General features: G+C 40.9%; 1 protein-coding gene across 1 annotated transcript in view; it reads right to left on the bottom strand.

The window, feature by feature from the left end:
* RYR3 (ryanodine receptor 3) overlaps window positions 1-22,172 on the bottom strand; it is a 566,953-nt gene that overhangs the window by 362,237 nt on the left and 182,544 nt on the right. The window contains exon 3 of the mRNA XM_028850703.2: window positions 1,748-1,855. Within this exon, the coding sequence (XP_028706536.2) occupies window positions 1,748-1,855 (108 nt within the window). The remainder of the gene's footprint in view (window positions 1-1,747; window positions 1,856-22,172) is intronic.

Raw genomic sequence — 22,172 nt, 5'->3', positions numbered from 1 at the left:
AAAAGTCTCCCTAAACTGGAAGTGTTTGAGGGTATGTGGAAGATACAAGATGCTGAGGTCAATGCAAGGAACGGGGAAGTGAACCCAGACTGAGGCAAACATTAAATGAACAAAAATCTCACTTGTGTTAATGATCTAAGGCACAAAGCAAACTATTCTCAGTTGTCTTCCTACAGCATACTGTTATAAATCAAGAGAGTGAAAAAACACAAATATTTGGTATTAAGGGTCTTAGAGATCTAACTCACAGAACACTGTGGCCCCAAGAGATTAGATGTACCCTTGGGTACATCTAATTAAGGGCTGGAGGATGACCGAAATGTAAACATCGATTCTCTTGATCCTACAGTCAATTGTCTCTTCTACTACAAATGAGACATGTCCGTATTATGCACGACTTCAGATAAGAACAAACTGTGCTATTAGGTAACTGCGAACAGTTTCTACCCACAGACAGTGTACTCTCCAGTGAGAAGAAAAAAAGACTTGCAATGACAGTACAGAGTGGTAAGAGCTATGATAGAAAAAGTACCTAATGTTGTCCCAGCAACAGACTTGTGGGGTCTGCAGAGGCTTCTCAACTGATCTAATAACTAAACTGGTTCCTTGAAGGATACATAGGGATTACATAAGGGAAGTGAGAGAGGAGGAGGAAAGCTGTTCCATGTGGAGGGAATAGCTGATATGGAGGATCAGAGGCAAAAGAGAACCGGCATATTTGAGGCAGACAGAGGAATTCAATGTCACTGGGACACTGAGTACTTGGTGGGATGTAGATGGGGCAGGAAAGGTGAACAGGGCTCACCAACTCCTAAAGGGCTCTATGCGACGTTTAGGAATTTGGAATTTATCTCAAAATAATGGGAAGACAAAGGATTTTAAAACAGGCAACTGTAATAATTGTATTTGCGTTTTGGAAGAACTGCTGAGTGGAAAAATGGGAGGGGGGGTAAATATAGAAGCAATCAAAGCAATTAATAGGCTGTTGCAGTAACCGAAAGGTAGAGGATAGTCATCTAATGGAGTATGGGGGAGTAAGGGTAGTGGAGAGAAATGGTTGAATTTGAGATATTCAGGCAGTAGAATTAAAGTGTTTGATGATAAATATATAAAAACGAATGTGAGTCATTAGGAAAGGGAAGAGTCAAAAATTATTTTGAAATATCTGGGCAAAGTCTTGCCCAAAAGCCTTCTGACATGGGCAATATGGAGCTTGTCTCTTAGTTACAAGGATCATTTTACTGACAATGGAAACTCAAGACAATTCTGTACTTGCTCATCATCAGTGAAACCATCAAGTTCTAGACACCTGTCAAAGACTCAGAATTCTGCAGGAAATCATGTTCGAACTTGGTTGTGCTCCATTGGAGCAGTCCTAACTCCCCAGTGAGATTTCTCCAAGGACAAAGAAACTAGCTCACAGGCACCCTCAATCTCAAGACCCTCTCAGTCTCTCCACATTCGCTGGTGAATTCTGGGGTAAGAGAGGGGAGTAGGCTCAGCGTCCTATGCCTTGCTCGGGTAGCATTAGCGGTGGTCTATTTTCTGGTGGAAGCTTATTAACTCAAAGGAAGCAGAAGTCGGGTTGCTGAATAACAACTAAACTCCGGGAGAAAGATTTACTATCTCCATATGAGTCATCTGAACAGTCCTAAATTTTTCAGTTCAAAGTTGGATGAAATGTAGAATGTATTTTGGGGATGTGGTGCATCCCAATCCCAACCCAGGACACAATTCAGGTACTCACCCCTTCGCCGCCATTTTCACCTGTGTTGGCAAGCATTTCCTGCAGGGCTCTGACAGATAGGGACTGTTCCAGCACAAAATTGCAGACGCAGAGATCTGGAGGAATGTACTGTGGAAATAAAATCAGAATGAGGATACCTACTCATATCAGTCACGCAACAACATCCCAAGGGCAAAGAGCCTATGAATCAAAATGACAGTTGGATGGGTGAATAGGAATGCAAAAAGGTGGCTTTCTCCTATTCAAGATGGGTTTTAAGCTGGTTTCTAAAGAATAAGAAAAGCCCCATATATCAAGGGAATAGTTTCCAACATGTCAGGATCAACTTGAGGGAAGGTACATATGGAAGAACACAGACGTAGCCTTGCCAAAGAAAGGAGAGGAAGGGAAGGCTGATCTATCTACAGCCATGTCTGGGTGAGACCAGAGAAAGAAAGCCACTGGGATCTCCTCCACAATAATCTGGAAAAGGGCAGTGGACAGACCATAATGTGGCTCTAGACAGTAGGGACCCTAATGGAGAATCCATTGATTTGTTAAGAAAACCTGGATATAGTATAAAAAGAGGCCATGGAGGAGGTTAAGAGCTATATAAATACAGCATAATCAAAGAAATGTCCAGAACTTTAAGACATGATGATCCCTATAATTCCAATTTATTAGAATCAGTTAACAGTGACCAGTTAACATCATGACATTCATGCCTATTCCGGGACATTTCTTAACCGTTAAAGATAGCCTTCTTTGCATACTAACAGTAGCTAATCTTTATTGAGTACTTTATGCCAGGTACTGTTTTAAGGGCTTTGCATATGTTAACTCATTTAATCTTCACAACCACCTTATAAGATAGGGACTATTAATATTCCAGTTTCTCGCCAAGGAAACGAAGGCACAGTGAGTTTAGGTCGCCTGCCCAAGTGTTACATTTGGCTGAGTCAGATACAAATCCGGACAGTCTGTCTCCAAAGTCCATGCACTTAACCCTACACTGTTCCTGCCACTAATAAAAATATTAAAATTTTTCTTCACTGTGAGAACATTTTAGATCAGCAAATATTCAAGTATTTCATTTATGCAGGGCTTGATATTGGAAAAGATACAAAGAAATACAAAGCTAAATCACGGCCTTTCTGGAGTTTACAATCCCATTTCGATGACACACTATTTTCCTTGAGAATACAGCTTGTGATCACCTGTGTACCAATCCTGTGTTTCCTACATGATATTGGCAGAATATCAATACCGTGAGAACAGGAATGAGGAATGAGGGCCAGAAGTCACCGACAGCCATGCCTAACACTTCGAAACAGGTAAAGCTGTTTCCATGGAGCTCCACTTTAAAAGCTAAACCAAGTCTGCTGCTAAGGCTCCGACAACCTCTCTAACTTCAGCATTTAGTTTTAAAATAAAAATAATGGAATTGACCATCTTTAACTTCCCTTTAATTTCCGAGTGTTTGTTTATTTTTCCTCCTCTCCCAACTGTAATATTCTCAAAAATAAGATAATCAGCCTGCTGGACCTACCTACAATTTTTCTTTATTAAAGTTGTGAGCCAGGAATGGATAATCCTATTCCAAAAGTTGCTGGCTCTGGGTAACGTACATTTTCAAGTAGTTTTCAATGAAGGATTTGAGTGAGTTTTTTTTTTTTTTTTTTTTTTTTCTGAGACGGAGTCTGGCTCTGTCACCCAGGCTGGAGTGCAGTGGCGGGATCTCAGCTCACTGCAAGCTCCGCCTCCCGGGTTCACTCCATTTTCCTGCCTCAGCCTCCTGAGTAGCTGGAACTACAGGTGCCCGCTACCAATGCCCAGTTAATTTTTTGTATTTTTTAGTAGAGATGGGGTTTCATCATGTTAGCCAGGATGATCTCGATCTCCTGACCTCGTGATCCACCCGCCTCGGCCTCCCAAAGTGCTGGGATTACAGGCGTGAGCCACCGCACCCGGCCTTGAGTAAGTACTTTTCTACTTAAATACTTTTCTACTCAAAGTCTCTATGCTGAGAAATCCTAAAAACCTAGTCTTGGAATTCTGGCAATACGGGAATTTGCCCAATCCTTTTTATTAAAACAATTAACTAAGAAGAGATTGTAACAGAGGAGGACTACCGCCTTTATTTTATGTTGTTCACTTTGTTTTCAAAGTCTGTTCCCAAAGCAGGTAATTAACTCATTTGTATGGGACTTGAGCAAGCAGGCGGCGGGTGATGCAGGGCAGAGCTTCATGTCCAGGAAATGTTTGTACAGTACACACAGCATTATTACAAGTAGCATACAATTATATGATAAAGCATTTCCTTAAGACCTTCTACCATAAACATATATTGTCCAACTTCGCCTTCCAAAAGGTGATGCTATCTCAGGAGATTTGAGAGAGATTTTTCTATCACTCTGCCTACCTGAATTTCATGTTCCTAGAATAGGAAGCATAAAAGCCATAGTTTGCTTGTTTCCTCCTCTTCCAATTCATTAGAATGAATGATTTGGAGATTTCCCATGGAAGAATGTCTACAGTTATGGTTGGTTTTTTGGCAAATTAGTTAAATGGTCACAACATTCATGCCCATTTTTACAATAAACCTATTCAGTCTATTCTCTTGAAGACAGAAACCTTCATAGCTCCAAATGCTAGAGATTCTGCCTTTACACGACATCATGTCATTCTAAATCAGCTTGGCTTCCTTCCTGTGTCTGGTTTGTTCAGACAGGAGACAGGAGCTCTCCTTGTCTCTGCCATCAACCATTTTGAAGGAGAAGCACTAATAGATAATAGGGACACTAGCCATGCTATCATTATAGCTGTCCTTTCAATCCGGGTATTGAAAGTCCCAGGTGGTCACAATTTCATTACTGGTTTGAATGGGTATGTTTAAACAGGACAACGGCGTGCATGAAGAGGAAGCCTCTCGAATGGGAGCACTGTACCTGCCACTGGCTTACAAAGTTTCCCGGCAGCTTAGTTTCTGTACCTCTAGAGTGTGGTCCCTGCCTGGACTCTCTGTACTTGGGAATAAGAGCATGCCACTCCAATAGCACACAGAACAACGTGTGGGCAGTGGTAAGGGAGGGAACAGAGCAACTGGAATGTCTGGAGAAAAACAAAACAACTAAAAACTTGTGACATGAATGGAGCACAGAGCCATCTGACCTATGCCAGCTGCCATCCTTAATTAAACTCCAAACTGGCCTGAACTCCCACGCCCCCCCTCCTGAAGAATAAGCAAAGGCCACTGGTCCATCAAAGCTAATTTGTTTGCAGCCGTGAGAGTCCCCTAGGAGACCAGCTCATTGTGTCTGTGCTGTGGAACCTGTGCCTCAGTCACTCTACCTGACAGGCATGGGGCAAGTGTTTGATGATTCTCAGCACGGAGAGAAGGGCTCTGTTGACATCTGTTCTGAAATAGCTCCTCATCACTCTCCCCAAGACCTGTCCTGAGCCTAGAGAAGCACTACATTTCCAAATGTCCTACAGGAAACCTTGAGATGCCAGGGCCCTGAATAAGCCAGGAACTAGGATTCACTTAGCCTCACTATGTGGAAAATAGGAGGAGGCAAGGTTTATATATCCTCCATGCTCCATACATCTACATAATAGCATATTTTTCTGGGGGTTATTGAATCCTGGCTAGTAGGAATCTGCTGCCCCTGTTTTGTAGTGATTTAGCATTTCACTATCTGGCAATCCACAACAGGCCCTTTGCACTGTACTAGCAAACACAAGCCAAGCCCTCAGGGAAATGAGGTGGGGAGTTAATTACACAAAGGAAGATGGTCACCTCTCCATTGTACCGTTAACTGCAGTCTGTTTTGGCTTATATAGTTCTTGATGCACTGAGGTTTGTCTGTTTCACTACACTGTGGGTCCTCTGAAAGAATCTGTGCCTTATTCTACTGTTGGTATCCCAAATACATAGAATAGTAAGCACCCAACTCAAGTCTTCTTGAACAGACTGTCCTTCAATACTATCATCCAGGAGTGTGTTGCTGATTATGGCTGTGGCTGTAGACAGACTGCAATGACTCTTCAAGTCTCCTGCCTGTTATTCAACACTTCTTTCTTCTCCCAGTGTCATGAGCCCCTTTCACTTCTGTTAATCCGACTGGTTCCTACACAGTCATGCCTCAGTGATACACCTTGTAGGTGTGTCAATGGCTCTGAAGGCACTATAGGAGATACTGGTGAAGAGTGAACACTCTAGTGTAGGACTACCTGAAGTCAAGTCTCTGATCGACTATTCACTAACTGAATGACCTTATGCAGGTAACTTAGTTTCTGTTATACATGCCTTTGTTTCCTTATCTGTATAATGGAGATATAATAGTACCTACTTCTTAGAATAAACTAAGGTTTTATATTTAAAGAGCTTAAAATAGGATCTGATGTATACAGTAAATACTTAATAAATGTCAAGCATATCCAACAAAGAGCAACGAAATCAAAACCCACTAACTCACTTATATGTTCACTAATGTATTTTTGAAGTTCTTATTTGCGTAAGAATAAGGCAAAATCCCTGTCTTACAGGATTGTGTGATTTAGTGGAATGTCAGGGAAGCAAATGAATAATTTTCAAACTATGAGACCAAAGGCCCAGAGGTAAGAAAACATGTGAGGAAGCATATGGAGTTGAGGATGGCTGGAGTGGAGAGAGCGAGATAGAGGGGAAGAAAGAGCGGGAGGAGGGAGGGGAGAGATGGGGAGAAAAGGATGGAGGACAGGGAGGGAAACAGAGGGAAGAGAGGTAAAGAAGGGTAGAAAGGGAGAGAGAGGAAGACAGAAAGGGAGAGGAAAGGGACGGAGAGAGAGGGAGGGGAGTAAGCATGGGGAGGTTAGAAGTGAGGCTGAGGAAGAAGTAGGTATTAGACTGGGTCTTGAGTACTCTTGCCAAGGAGTTTGGGCTTCATTTTCAGAGAATAGGGTGCCATTAGGCAAGTTATGTAGGAAATGAAATAATCAAATTTGCATCTTTGAAAGAATTGCACGTCCAGTGTTAAGAAGGCTAAACTGATTTTTGACAAAGGCATTAAGAGCATACACTGGGAAAGAACAGTCTCTTCAACAAATGGTGCTGAGAAAACTGAATGTGCATATGCTGAAGAATGAAACAATAGCCCCCACACACCATATACAAAAATCAACTCAAAATGGATTAAAGACTTAAATGCAAGACTGGAAATTATAAAACTGTTGGAATAAAACATCGAAAAATGGTTCAGGACATTGGTGTGGATAAAGATTTTATGAGTAAGAAAGATCTCAAAAGCACAGGCAACAAAACAAAAATAAATAGGATTATATCAAAAAATCTTTTGCACAGAAAAAGGAAACAATCAACAGAGTAAAGAGAAAGCCTGCGCGATGGGAGAAAATATTTGCAAACTATTCATCCGACAAGGAATTAATATCCAGAATAGACAAGGAACTCAAACAACTCAACAGCCCCCTCCCCACCCCCCCCAAAAGAAACTCAGCTACAAAATGAGCACATGGTCTGAATAAACATTTCTCAAAAGAAGACATAGAAGTGGGCAACAGGTATTTGAAAAACGCTCATATCACTAATTAGGAAAATGTAAATCAAAACCACAATGATAGCAGTCCAGTTGAGATGCCTACTATCAAGATGACAAAAAATAAATGCTGGTAAGGATGCATAGAAGAGAAAACTCTTATACACTGTTAGTGGGAATGTAAATTAGTACAGTTATTATGCAAAACAGTATGGAGGGTCCTTGAAACACAACTACCGTATGATCCAGCAATCCCACTACTGAACAGAAAATGAAATCAGTATATTGAAGAGAGATCTGCACTCCCATGCTTATTGTATAACATAGCCAAGATATGGAATCAATTTGTGTTCATCAACAAATCAATGGATAAAGAAAATGTGTTATATATGTACAATGGAGTACTATGCAGCCATAAAAAAGACTAAAATCCTGTCATTCATGGCAACATGGGTGAGCCTGGAGGACAATATGTTAAGTGAAATAAGCTAGGCACAAAAAGAAAGATACTGCATATTCTCATGTACATGTGGAATTAAAAGAAGTTGATCTCATAGACGTAGAGAGTAGAATGGTGGTTACTAGAAGCTGGGAAGGGGTGGGGAGAGAGAGGTTGGTCAATGGATGTAAAACTGCAGCTAGCTAGGAAGAATAAAATTCTAGTGTTCTCCAGCACTTAGGGTGACTATGGTTAACAATAATTTAATGTATATTTTAAAATAGCCACAAAAGCAGGTTTTGAATGTTTCTAACACAAATAAATGATAAAGGTTTGAGGCAACAGATGAGCTAATTAGCCTGATTTTATCCTTACATATTGTATAAATGAATCAAAACATCATACTGTACCCCATAAATATATACAATTCTTCTGGGCCAATTTAAAAAAGAGAGATAAAGAGGGCCAGGCTGAAGCAGAGAGAGAAATTAGGAGGTTTTGCAGTCAACTGGGTAAGAGGTGACAATGGCCTAAATTAAAGTAGCAGCAGTAGGAATAGAGATAAGGGAATGGATTTTTAAAATCTTGAGAAGTTAGGAGAGATGAGGCCTGGTGACTAAGTGGATATGGGAGATGATAGAGCAAGAGTGGGAGATGAGCAGGTTTCTACTGGATGGGATAGAATGCAAAAAGGATAGGACTCAGCAAGAACAAGCCATGGCAAGTGTCAGAAAGAGCATGCAGACAGCGTTTAAACTTGACAGATGGCCCACTGGGACCTCTCATTTGGGCCAACAGAAAGGTGACGGGAAAGTGGAGAAATTTCTGTGGTGATGTATAGGCATCTCTGCAGATGTCAGCAGAGGTAGGCTCCTCTGGGAGAAGAGGAGGAATCTGGGGAATTAAAGCGTACTCTCCACAAAAGGAAAATTAGTGGAGGCTGGGCAACCAGAGTCAGCCCAATTAACCTCACTGTCCTTTCCCGTATCAGCCATGTGGCTAGTCAGTACTTAGAGAAAGCAACAATGCACAGTCAGTCCTGTACCAGCTGCTCCGGGGACAAAGAAACAAAGTAAGGCATGGTTTCTGTCCTTCAAAGAATTTTTTTTTTACCTATTTGAAGAGACAGATCTACAGTACATGAGACTTTATAAAACAACACACACACACAAAAGGAAATTCAATGCTAAATTGAGAGGTCTGGCATATAAAGTCGTGCAGGAACTTTCTCAGGGATGATGAGATTAGACAAGTACACCCAGGCAGGAGCTTGGCCTGAGGGGTGAAGAGGATTTATTCATATATGGGCAAGAAGGAGTTCCTGCACCCAGTAAGATCTCAAATTTTCATTTAATGAATGATCCAAACGGGGGAGTTATTCTTTCCATTTTTTTTGTATTGTATGTATGCATTCTTCCCTTCTATTTAAAATTTCATTAATTGAAGTAGCATTTTAAAATTACAGGCTTTACAGAATCTCTGTCCTTGCCTCCCTTTACTTTTTCTCTCAATTCCTCAAAGAAAAAAAGCGCATATACGAGGATATCATGAATAAGGAATGAGAGTGAGCAAAGGAAAGAAAAAGTAGTACACCACTGCACCAGGCCCTCAATTTCCCCCTTTATGCTCTATTCATGCTACCTGAGACTGCCTCGTTCGGGAATAAATATGAGTGCTGTTCATTGCCATGGCTCTAGATTTCAAATCGTGTGGACACAGAGTCTACTTCTCCAGGGGCATTATGTCTGCTGGTAGCAAGTAGAGATGAACCCAGTCCCCAGTGGCCTGGCTTCTATATGCATTGCATTTACTCCGTGACACCACACCACCTCAAACAGGGCTGACTGCCATCTCCCTATGATGGTTTGATATGGTCCTACTCAAAGACATGGATGAGAAGACTTCTCAAGCTCTCCTAGGCAGAAAACCACTATCGCATCTAGAAAACGTCCCAGGTCAACCAGACCTCATGGGGTACAGTGGAACTGGATGAGACCACGTTTTCATGGGACAGCATCAGGATAGGTGGAGCTGGTATGTGTAGTTTGTATTTCAGAACCTTGGAGCACTTTAAAGACATTATCTCATCAACCTACAGCAGACCTGAGCTCACTTACAGACTCCCAATCAATTATCAATAACACATAATTATTCGCATTGTATTTATCCTTCGAAGGTGAAGCCAGTCATTAATATCTATACCTCATCTTAACCAGATTTTATTTATGTATTTATGCAGTTAAATGCTCTTTAAGCCTACCTTTGCGACCTCTGGAAAGTTGTTGATAGTTTATCATGGAGAAAGTTACATGGGCAATGTTTAAATCTGATGCTATTGGCTAGTCTCTGGATTTCTACAAAAATAATAAATAGTTGTATAACCATATCAGAGGTGAGTCAACTGAAATACAAAGGAACTTGGTAAAACTTATATGGGCACGTAGAGAAAGAAGAATATAATCCATATATACATTTTAAATGTGTCCACGAAACTATATAATTGTACCAGGCATTGCACTAAGATGCTTTATAAATACTATATCATTTATCCCTTACACCAGTGTTTTTAGAGAAGAGGTTTTAGCCATTTTGCAGGTGAGAAAGATTCAGAAAGGCTGAAACACTTCCCCACAATCACACCGCTGGGATGAACATTTAAACCCTAAATTTCAGACCCAGCTTTTTTTGACTCATACTGCATCAGTATCTCTGGAGATAGGGTTCCCATTCCCATCCCTATCCCAAGGTTGTCGAATTATAATCCCACTAGGCTACCTACGTCCCAACTCTTGTGCCTTAAATGAAAGTTAAGGACTTTATTCCTGAGTGTATCTCTCAGAAAGCATTCTCTATTTTAGAATAACCTTTAAGAATGTAAAGACTATGGACTGAAGTTACTGGGACTATCAGGGCTCAAGAGCTCACAAAATCTATATTTTATCAACTTAGGCAGGTGGGATTATTTTCATTTTATGCAGTTCTAAAAATCTGAGACTGACTCACCATATAAGCTTTTTCTTCCAAAACACAATTGAACTCTGGGCATGATGGTGCAAGTTTCAACTATGGACCACATGTGTGATTTTAAATGTGTATATATTCAGATTTTAAACATTTTGAGAAAAGAGAGCTTGCCTGTTTGTATTAAGAGCTGTTATTATAAAATAAAGTTAAAACGTATAAACCTTTCTTAAATTATGGTAAAAGATGGAAAGTTTTTCTGAAGAAGACTACAGAAGCTACTCACAACATTTGAGCTGTAATGTTGCTTAGACACTGCTAACAAAAGCAATTATATGCACACAGTAAGACGCAGAAAATTTATACTTATTGCAAGAAAATATTCTTTTTTTGTGGGGGGGGGGAAGTGAGGAGGAAGATGTCAGTATCTTTTAAAAGAAGGAAGTAAAGAAAACCCCTTCTGATGTCTGAGGAATAAACCACAGAAATGCAATGCTTTCAGCACAAAGACTCTCTCTAGGTGCTTCTTCATTCTAGGGATGAGTGAGCTGCCCCAGGAGAACTGACAGTGGCGGAAAAACGCTACCACAGCACCAGGAGACTTGTAAAGCAGAAGCACTCGCAGCCATGAGCAGAATGATTGCTGTTTCTAGGCACCGTGCTGGCCTGAGGTTTATTCCAACACCACAAGGAATATTCAGAAGGAAAATGATGGAATAAGTTGATCATGTACAAGGAAATAGAAGAAGGTTATCAAATTTATTTATTGAATAGAATAGAAAGCTCATTCGAGAAAGCTTAAATAAATATTACTTAAGAAAAACGCTTGCTGAAACATTTCTCATGTAAGGGAGGCATCACCACTGCCTAGAAGCAGGGAATCCAAACTGCAGGACAAATATCCTTTGACAAAAGACTTGCTGAGAAATGCCAACCTAATGTGATAAAGAGCTAAAAAAAAAAAAAAAAAAAAAAAAAAAAAACGCACAATCACTGTTTCTTTGCCTATTCCTCAAAGGCCCAGATATATAGCTATTAATTAACACTGATCAACAGATTCATTAAAGTCTAGCCTCTCTTGGGGGAATGTTTATTAACTCAAGTGAGAACAATGCCTGCCTCAATCATAATCATCATCATCATCACCATCATCATTTATTCTGAGACAAGGTCTCTCTCTGTTGCCCAAGCTGAACTCCAATTCCTAGGCTCAAGAGACTCCAGCCTCAGCCTCTTAAACAGCTGGGACTACTAGCATGTGCCACAGTGCCCAGCTAATTATTCTTTTGGTGGTGCTCAGAGATTTCTCCTAAGAGCTAAAACACATATCTATAAGCTTGCTCTGGAAGGATTAATGCAGAAACATGGCGAGCCCAAGAAACTCCTGGACAGGACTGGCAAAATTTCATATTCCTCGAACCCTTCTCCAGGTGTGTACATTAAAAGCCTGTCTCAGGTGATTGTTAAACAGGAGGTCTCTGACACTTGCTTGAGAGAGACTCAAACAACCAGACCAAACAAGCAAATTTGGAACTCTGAGAATAAGGGATTCTCACTCTATATCCGTTCATTAAAATGGATTGAATGGAATTCCATTCATTAAGAGTTTCTTTCAAATAAATAATCCAATAACTGGAGATCTACATGATTCTTATTTTTATTATTTTGCTTGACATGACCCCAACCAAAAGCAATGCTGTGGTGCCCTGGACACCCACATTCTGCCGAGCATAAGTTGTTTCTGGAAGTTAGGAAGAATATTGCCAAGAACCCGGTGAAAATTAGTGTGATAAAGCTTATGTCTTTAAAATTAGGAAGAGGGGGCAGCCAAGAATCAGAGACAAAATGCTGGACAGCTGGCTTGCAAAACTGTCTGCTGGGAAAAAGCGTTAAGTGGCAGGTTGGATGGTTGGTTTAGTTCTCAATGAAGGCCAGTTTTTCCATCTGCCTGACAGCACATGGTCGGCATGTTACAGAGCTAAGGTGCCAACAGGTGAAAAGTTGGAACACTTGCACCTGGAAAAACAAGTTGTGGTGATGAGCAGCAACTACTACCTACTGTTGATGGACAGAAATACCTGAAACACTGACTCTCTCCATGGTCATCAAAATATATAGCCATAAATAAACCACCACTTAATGAGCAGCACAGGTACTACAGTGAGCTGTGGAAACTTAATGAGGACGTACAATCCCTGGCATTCTAGCTTTTAATGGATGCTGTGATGAGAAACCGTGAAGATGTTATTCCAAAGAGCTTGCATATCAGAAAAATAGCAGAGGCCAGGAGGGAGACAAGGCAGAATGTCAGACAGAAGATAAAAATCAACAACAGTGTCCCATCAATAAGTTAGGGATGTAAGCATCGGTTGGGGGAGGAAGGCAGGGTACACGATGGTACAGCTAAGATGAGGTAAGAGCGGCAGAAACACAGAGAGATGGGGTGAAGGTTGAGGGGAGAGGGGAGAAGGAAGGTCTAGTCTCAAGCTAATGTTCATGTTTTTGTCTCAAATTTAGTTTCACTGTAGTTCTGGTGGGAAGAACACAAACGAGGATTGCCTCTCCCATGTATTCCTTTCCCATCCCACTTACACTCTCCTCCCTCTGGAATGATGATATAGTTGCTACAGAATTTATAAACCATGGAGAGGCTTTTCTCTATTACCAAGGCAGTGGTATCTAGCAGCTGCGGGATGGGAGAATTTGTGTCTCTTGGCCTTTTCATTGCATAACAGGAAGCGGAAGATTGAGAAAAGCATTGTTAAGCGCCCACGAGAGCTGAGGAAATGCCAAACTGGAACTGAAGGCTGACAGACAGAACAGAGACACTGAGTAGCCAGAGGTGGGGCTGTCTCCTTAGGTGCAATCGGCATCAGCATCATTTATCACCTTCGGAGCACTCTAGTCTACGGGGTCCCGCCTGGACTGCAGTATTAGCTGCGTGAGGTTCATGGACCCAGGATGGGAAGTGAATATAAAGCTCAGGGCAACGAAAGGCAAGGACAACAGCTTGGCTGCCAAATGGTTTTGAGTTTTCTCCCCAATGCCTTCTTCCTACTCTCAAACTGAATCCAAATTCCAATGTGGACATGTAGTTTTTATTTTTTGCTCCTACGTGGCATTTTTTTTTTTTTTTTTGCTTTGAGAGAAATAAGAATATCTCTAGAAACCAAATTCTAGGTTTAAAAAATAATTAGCAGCAGTACATGGACAGATATTCAAAAATGTGCAGTTTTCAAAAACCTCTGTGGAAATAAATGTTCTAAATATTTTTCTCCAAAATGGAAAAAGTTCTCTTATTTCTCCACAGAGAACTAGACCCCATCCCCTCCAACTGTCTCATACTATCTGAGCTGAACTACCACCACTAGATGTTCACATCTTCAAGAATTTGTACTACACATCCCCAGTGCAAGAAAGCACATAACACTCATCACAGACACTTAAAAATATATACATTGGGCATGCGGCAGAGGCTACAGGAGATAAAATGTTCACTTAGCAGTGTTTGAATAGAATGGTAATAGAAAGACCGATCCCCTCCTCAGACCATATCTTCTTCAATCATGTCATCCTTACCAGGAAGAATTTTAAGTATGGAGGCTGGGTAAAATGAAAGTGTTCATTGAACTGTGGTGATCTATTGGATCTCCTTCTCCCCAAATCTTTCCTGGTTGAAGTCATTGACATCTTTCACCCAGGGCATGAGCTGTGTCTGATAAACACAGGGAAAGCATTAGGAGACTCGGTCTCCTCCTACTTGAATCCAACCCATCACTCAGTATCTGGGGGGGACTGGCCAGGAAGTACCACATCTAATGCTACATCTGTCCAACCATCCAAGTTCACATGACTGGGCTTTCATCTTGAGCTCCCTTCCTCTGCTCTGCTGAGTAATCAACCAGGGTTACTGAGGTTCTCCATCAACAATGAAGACAGGGAAGGGGTGTTGCATGACAAATTATGGCCTTTCTTTTTCCCTCCTGGATAACTAAGAGTTATCTCCAATACATAATGGTTGAGTTCACTTGGCAGCACTAGGCAGAATGAATGCATTGATAGAAACTGATGGAGCAATGTCACACCTCAAAAAGCAAAGTCCTTGCTCACAGCAACCTAAGCAAGGTCTGTCAGACCCTATGAAGACAAATGCTTCAAATTAGCCATTTGCTCTCCTGTGGCATTCATCCTTATGTTCTTAGTGAACTAGACAGATGAAAGCCATGTTTGGCTGCCTATTAAACTTGTATATTTTGGAAAGGAAGCAAGTCTATCTATTACTATAGCAACTGGAAACCTATGACAGAATGTGGGTAAGTTTGAATGTGATGCTAATGAAGTCGAGATCATAGCTTTGCTTTATTTTGTGATGACACCAGCACACCTAACCTGGCTAACCAGCTAGCTCCTTTGTCACTGAAGATATTAGTCAAATGACGAAACAGGTGTATAAGGTCAATGACTGCAAATTACCCCTGTCAACAATTTCTCAAAGTACAGGCTATAGACCACCTGCATAAGAATTGTTGAGAGTTTATTTTTAAAAAGTAAAAGCCAGTTTCTGGCCCCATCCAATACAAAAATGGGAACTGATGGATATGTTCATTCAAGATTGAGAGCCACCACCCTTCCAAGAGAGCTCTGTGCCAAGCCCCATGGATACTGGCCAGCCTTATCTTTATGGAGAAGCATTCTTGACACAATTTGCCAAGGAAATTGAGTAGTGAGCAAAACCACAGGGCTCATTTTTCAAGTCAAAAATTGACCAGAGAAGGTTGTAAAAATTCTCGTAAACATCAAAAAGTTCTCATCTTTCTTGACTTTTTTTTTTTTAAACAAAAGAGTAATACTCTTCAGCTGTTTACTTAAAAGTTTCTGAAGGATAATATTAAGCCTTCCTCTGTTCACTCCATTTCACAGCTTGTATTAAATTCTAAAAACTCTCTTCACCTTTAGGTAAAAGAAGTTAAATTGTTTGAACCTAAATGCCATGGCTTATTAGGGTAATAATTCAAATTTCAAGTCTGAAGTGACTACTCTTGGAATTGAAGAGGTGAGGCTGAGATCAATTATTCCACCCTCAGTGCTATTAGGCAGCAGTGCACCTGAATCACCCCAAAGAGATGATATTCTGTTCTATTTTGAAGTGGAAATACCTTGGGATGTACAGTGAAGTACTAAAGTAGGGCTTAAAGCAAAAATCCTTGATGAAAATGCTCCAAGAAGAAACAGATCATTAGGTCAAGAGTTTCTTAATTTTGTCAACTGCTCAGTGGCCCAAAGGCAGCTGTTTGAGAGAGGCTTACAAACAGCTTTCTTGTACCAATTGTTCTCATCCTCTAAAAGCTTTGGATAAAGCTCAATTAAATGGAAGAAAAGTGATTTGAAGGCATTCTTATAGAGAAAGCAGCAAAATCCTGGAATGACTGAGTTAGGAACACTTTGTAATTATTCCCTGAAATAATTTAGATGAAGAAAAACAAATTCCCAATAGTGTTTTGTTAATACATTATTTAAAAATCAACTATTTGCTCTATGTCAGGAAGTTAAGAATAAAAAAAGTTTTTTGTTTGCAAGTGGTTCAAAATGTTTCAGTTCACAGAGTTTGGTCATTATTTAAAAAGAATGAAACTTTAAGGAATGAGGCAAATGAGGTACCATCTCACCATCTCAGTCAGAGTGGCCACTATTAAAAAGTTAAAAAACAACAGATGCTGGTGAGGTTGCAGAGAAAAAGGAATACTTATACACTGTTGGTGGGAGTATAAATTAGTTCAACTGTTGTGGAAAGCAGTGTGGTGATGCCTAAGCTAAAAGCAGAACCACCATTTGACCCAGCAATCCCATTACTGGGTATATACCTAGAGGAATAGAAATCATTCTAGAATATTCTATTCCACATGACTATTCATTGTAGCACTATTCACAATAGTAAAGATATGCAGTCAACCTAAATGCCCACCAGTGGTAGATTGGATGAAGAAAATGTGGTACACATACACCATGGAATACTATGTTGCCATAAAAAATGAGCGATGCTATGTCTTTTGTGGGAACATGGATGGTGCTGGAGGCTATTATCCTCAGTAAACTAATGCAGGAACAGAAAATCACATTCTTGATGTTCTCACTTAAAAGTGGGAGCTAAATGATGAGAGCTTATGAGCACAAAGAAGGAAACAACAGACATGAGTCTACTTGAGGGTGAAAGGTGGGAGGAGGGAGAGGAGCAGAAAAAATAACTATTGGGCACTGGGCTTAATACCTGGATGATGAATGATCTGTACAATAAACCCCTGTGACATGAGTTTAACTATGTAACAAACCTTCAAGTGTACTCCTGAACTTAAAAGTTAAAAAAATAAGGAACATAAAGCTGCTTATGTAAATGTCTGAAAATCTTAATTTCTAAAAAAATTGTAGGCATTTCCTTCATAAAACAGGTCCTCGTGTGACAGGTAGCAAAACTCAGGCCTGAGAGGTCATTTTGCATCATATTTTACAGTAAGTTAGAGGGAGAGGAAAGCCAGATCTCTTGAATCACTATCCAAAAAAGTAGTATGATTTGTGAATTATGAGCATGCACATAACTTCAAAATACAACACAAAAGGTCATAACCATGACTTAGGTTTTACCTCCTGGTTTTAAAATATCCATGAAGAATCAACATGATAGATGTAACATGACTTGGGGTTTTTTTTTCTTTCTTTCTTTTTTTTTTTTTTTTTTTTTTTTTGAGATGGAGTCTCACTGTGTTGCTCAGGCTGGGGTGCAGTGATGCAATCTTGGCTCACTGCAACCCCTACCTCCTGGGTTCAAGTGATTCTCCTGCCTCAGCCTCCCAAGTAGCTGGAACTACAGGCATGTGCTACCATGCTCCCCTAATTTTTTTTTAGTTTTAGTAGAGACGGGGTTTCACTGTGTTAGCCAGGATGGTCTCGATCTTCTGACCTCGTGATCTGCCTGCCTCAGCCTCCCAAGTGCTGGGATTATAGGCGTCAGCCACTGTGCCCGGCCATGACTTGGGTTCTTAAAAGTCAAGTTCTAACACAAACACAATATACCATTTTATTTCTTTTTCCATGTAAAAACAACACCTAGAAAAGAGACGTTCTAATGACAGAAAAAAAAAAAAAAAAGGCAAGGTTGTGATCTAATTATTAAGTTCAGGAGTCTGTGGAGGAAGAAAAAAATACTGCTAATCGAGACCAAAATAGCAGCTATTAGGTCTAAAGAGCAAAGTACTAAGCGTGGCAGAGGTGCCTCATGTATGAATAATACCTGTTCATAATTCACCTGGGGCCACTGGCCTGCTGTGAGCAAGTAAATGACAAATGAACAGCAGACCTATGGTGCTACTTTACACACTGAATAAATTCTCTGTGAAGATTCCCACCACTGAGGTGCAGATTGCTTTTAAATAAGAATAGGGGTTTGGTATTGCCTCAAGCAGATAAGTTATCAAGACAGCATTAATAACTCAAGTAGGCAGGAGGACAATACAGATGAGGAGAGATCTCAGAGTTAAAAGGTGGATTTTTTTTCTTTTTTACTATGGGTTCAACAGATGACAAATGCATTAATAAACTTAACACATGTTGCACTTGACTTCTATGCTATTTCTTTAGATATCTGTTTCCCTTCTCCATTCCTTGACTGTTAGAAATAGCAGAGCATGAGGAGCAATGTGGACATAGAAATGGGAAGAGAACTTCCTGAAAGAAAACAGTTCAGCTGCCGATCAGGAAGAACTGGAATGTGGAGCCATGTTTTTCAGAATCTGAACATAGTTAGGATTGCATCCCAACCCTTCACCTTGAAGATGCATATGGACCAATACGAAATGAGCCTTTCTGCCCTGCCTGCATGTGACAGCAATAATCCCTGGCCCAACGGGAACAACAGCCTGATGTAGGCCAGTTTCTCAGTGCACAGTGCCCACCGTGGTCCCCCTAGAACCTCACCACAGGGCCAGCCCACCATATGTGCATAATACTGAACATTCTTAGTGAACTCTGTTCACCCAAAATGTTGGGCAGCAAGCCTTGAACTTGTAAACAGGTACTCTGGTAGCTAAGATAAAAAAGAATGTCTAGGTCAAACAGAATGACGATCCAGCCTCTATCTCCTACATGCCACTACATGCCCACCATGCTCCAGAAGACAGCAGGATTAAACCTATAAGTCTCATGCCCTTGTTTTGTTTCCTTTCGGCAACTGCCACTATCTAAATCCTCTGCTGTATCATTTTTCCTCTTCTGTATTTTCATTTTCTTAATTCCCTCACCCTCCATTCACCTGACTCAGCCTTTTGCCCATTGCAAACCTCCTGCTGGAATGCCTGCTCTGTGATCAATATGCTCCATCCTCCATCATCCACACCACACTGTTTTTTTTTTCTTTTGAGACGGAGTCTTGCTCTGTCACCCAGGCTGGAGTGCAGTGGCGTGATCTCAGCTCACTGCAACCTCTGCCTCCTGGGTTCAAGCAATTCTCATGCCTTGCCTTCCCGAGTAGCTGGGACTACAGACGCCCACCACCACACCTGGCTAATTTTTGTATTTTTAGTAGGGATGGGGTTTTGCCATTTTGGCCAGGGTGGTCTTGAACTCCTGGCCTCATGTGATCCATATGCCTCAGCCTCTCAAAAGTTATGGGATTACAGTCATGACCCATTGCACCCAGCCATCTGTCCCAAAGTTCTCCCTGAGCACCACTTCTCACTCCGAGCCTGAACAAATGAAACTCAGCTCCTCCCAAAGGACCCTGCTTCCCTTGGGGACTTCCCAATCACAGGATACTCATTCTCTCACCAAATAACTCAGGCTCACAAGGTGGGGCCTATGTTCTTCTCCTGCTCAGCAGTGGTTTCAGATCATTATTCTTCCACAAACTGTTAACTCTAAGATTTACACACCTGGCAACATCACCCTCCACTCCCTTCCTCTTTGATGTTGGTGTACTTTGACCTATTATTCCTTTACTGAAATCTGTCTTCTCTTCATTTCTGCTCCTAGTGATTTGAACATTCATATTGATACGGTTTTGTGTCCCCCAAAAAGATATGTGGAATTCCTAACCCCCTGTACCTGTGAATATGACCTTATCAGATATAATGAAGTTGAGATGGAGGCCTTCTTCCAAGATGATTGATGTCCTTTATATGAAGAACAAAATGCTATGCACAGGCAAAGACATGCACAGAGAAAAAAGCCACGTAAAGATGGAGACAGAGATTGGGGTTCTGCTTCCACAAACCAAAGAATGCCTAAAGCTACCAGAAAATGGAATGGGCAAGGAAGTATCCTGCCCTAGAGACTTTGGAAGGAGCATGGTCCTGATAACACCTTGATTTCCAATTCTAGCCTCCAGAACTGCAAGAGAATAATTTGTTGTTTTCAGCCATCTAGATTGCAGCAGTTTGTTACAGTAGACCTACTAATGAATGAATATTCCATCTTACAACTCCTCAGTTATTTGGCTTTCTTTTTATCAACGATCTTCCACACTCCACGTCAGTCACACCCTCTGATAGTCACACATGTAGGGGTTGTTTCCATGAAATTCCTCTACTCTGAGACCTCTGATTGAGACAGGCCACTGTCTAACCATCTACTCATCTTCCAACTTGCTTGCTCACTCATTAAACTACTCTCTCTACTATTTATATCCCTTTATACATTTTCACTCTTATCTTTGGTTCTTTCCTCATTCAGCTTAAATTCCAAGATTCCATGGTCCAATCTCCTAAACTCTTTTGCCCCTTTGTTGTTTATCATACTTGCCTGGCAACACTTTGATCCTGGCTGAATTTAACTATCCACTTTCTTCATGCCTGTGCTGGGACTGCTGCAGAGAGTGACACCATCTAGAAAACAGGTAGCACTAAAAATTCATGGTCACCATCCTCAAGTGGTCTTCAACCCTATGCTCTCACACTATTTGGAAATGTCATTACTCTTCTCTAGGCAGCTCACTCCAAAACTTTCTGCACAAAAACCTACAGATCCAACCTCATCCTTGACATTTTCCTTCTTCTTCAATGGAATGTGAGTTCCTCATTTATTTGAAAGTCAGTTGCTTGTCTACGTTCTTAACACCAGGCCTTTCCACCATATCAGCAATTTTGCACACTAACCACCTCTCCCCTCTCCTGTATCTCCCCTCTCTTCTTTTCTACATATATTCTCCCCTCAGCATTTAAACATTCTGAAGTCTTTCCTATTACAAAAATCCTTCCATTCTAAGACCCTGTCCTGCTATCATTCTCTTTCAGAGATGCCTCACTGGTTGTCTTTATTTTCTTAGTTTCTTCTTATCCCTCAAGTTCTCTAAATAGGCTTCTGTCCTCACCAAATGCCATTGAAAGAGCTCCCTCCAAAGTTTCCACTGGCCTCCATGTCACTATATCTAATGGACATGCCATCTTCTCCGAGTGGCATTCTACCCTATGACTATATTCCTTCTTGACACTCTTCTCTTGATTCCTGTGACTTCTATGACACACATGCCTATTTCTTTTCTGATCTCTTGGGATGTTCCTTCTTATCGTTTCTCTTTCTCCATTCATTTTTAATTATTGGCATTTCCCAGACCCTCCTCTCTCTTTAATACACATTTTCTGTATTCACTCTCATAGTGTGATTTACTAACTCCTTTACTAAGGAGTTACTTAAGCCAGTAACTCCTGAACATTACTTCCATGCAATGTTTTGAACTCTTTTGAACTCTTAAGCCATATATACAGATGCCTACCAAAATTTTCTGTTGGATGTCTTACAGGCTTTTTGAATTCCACATGACTAAAGTTTAGTTAATAAATTCCATCACCTCCTCCTGTCTTCCTTTATCCCTCCCCAATATATGCCCCATTTCACTCAATGATATGCCAGCCAGTTACAGGCAGCTAAAACCTGTAACTCTAGCATCACACTTGACTCCTCCTACCTTGATCCCTTTGCCACCCCATGAATTCTGTTATCCATACCTGAATTCAATGTAATCCAAGCCTATTCACATGAGGAATCTATATAATGATTACAAGTCTACGTTTTCCTTCAGCAGTAAGTCCCTATACGTGTTCAGCTCCCATCCTTGCTACTTCAAAATCTGTGTCCTCATCACCTATCTTTTCTTTTGCATATGCCAAAGCCATCCACAATTTAATTCCCTCTCTAGTTGTGCCCATCTATTAGAGAAGGAATTAAATTGAGTGAAGCTTTGGCATAAGCAAAAGAAAGTTCTATCTTTTGCATATGCCTATCGTTCTGTCTTTTGGAACCTTCTCTCTCCTTTTCCAGGGCCCTTTTCCTCTCTCCATAGAAACATGCTTGTGTCTCTTACGAAAACTTTTTCTTTACAACTTTAAAACTTTTTTTTTTTTTTTTTTGGAGACAGAGTCTCGCTGTGTCTCCCAGACTGGAGAGCAGTGGCACGATCTCGGCTCACTGCAAGCTCCGCCTCCCAGGTTCACGCCATTCTCCTGCCTCAGCCTCCCGAGTAGCTGGGACT

This window comes from Macaca mulatta, chromosome 7 (genome assembly GCF_049350105.2).
Source record: "Macaca mulatta isolate MMU2019108-1 chromosome 7, T2T-MMU8v2.0, whole genome shotgun sequence".
In the NCBI taxonomy this organism is placed as follows: Eukaryota; Metazoa; Chordata; class Mammalia; order Primates; family Cercopithecidae; genus Macaca; species Macaca mulatta.
This window is presented reverse-complemented; position numbering and strand designations above follow the sequence as displayed.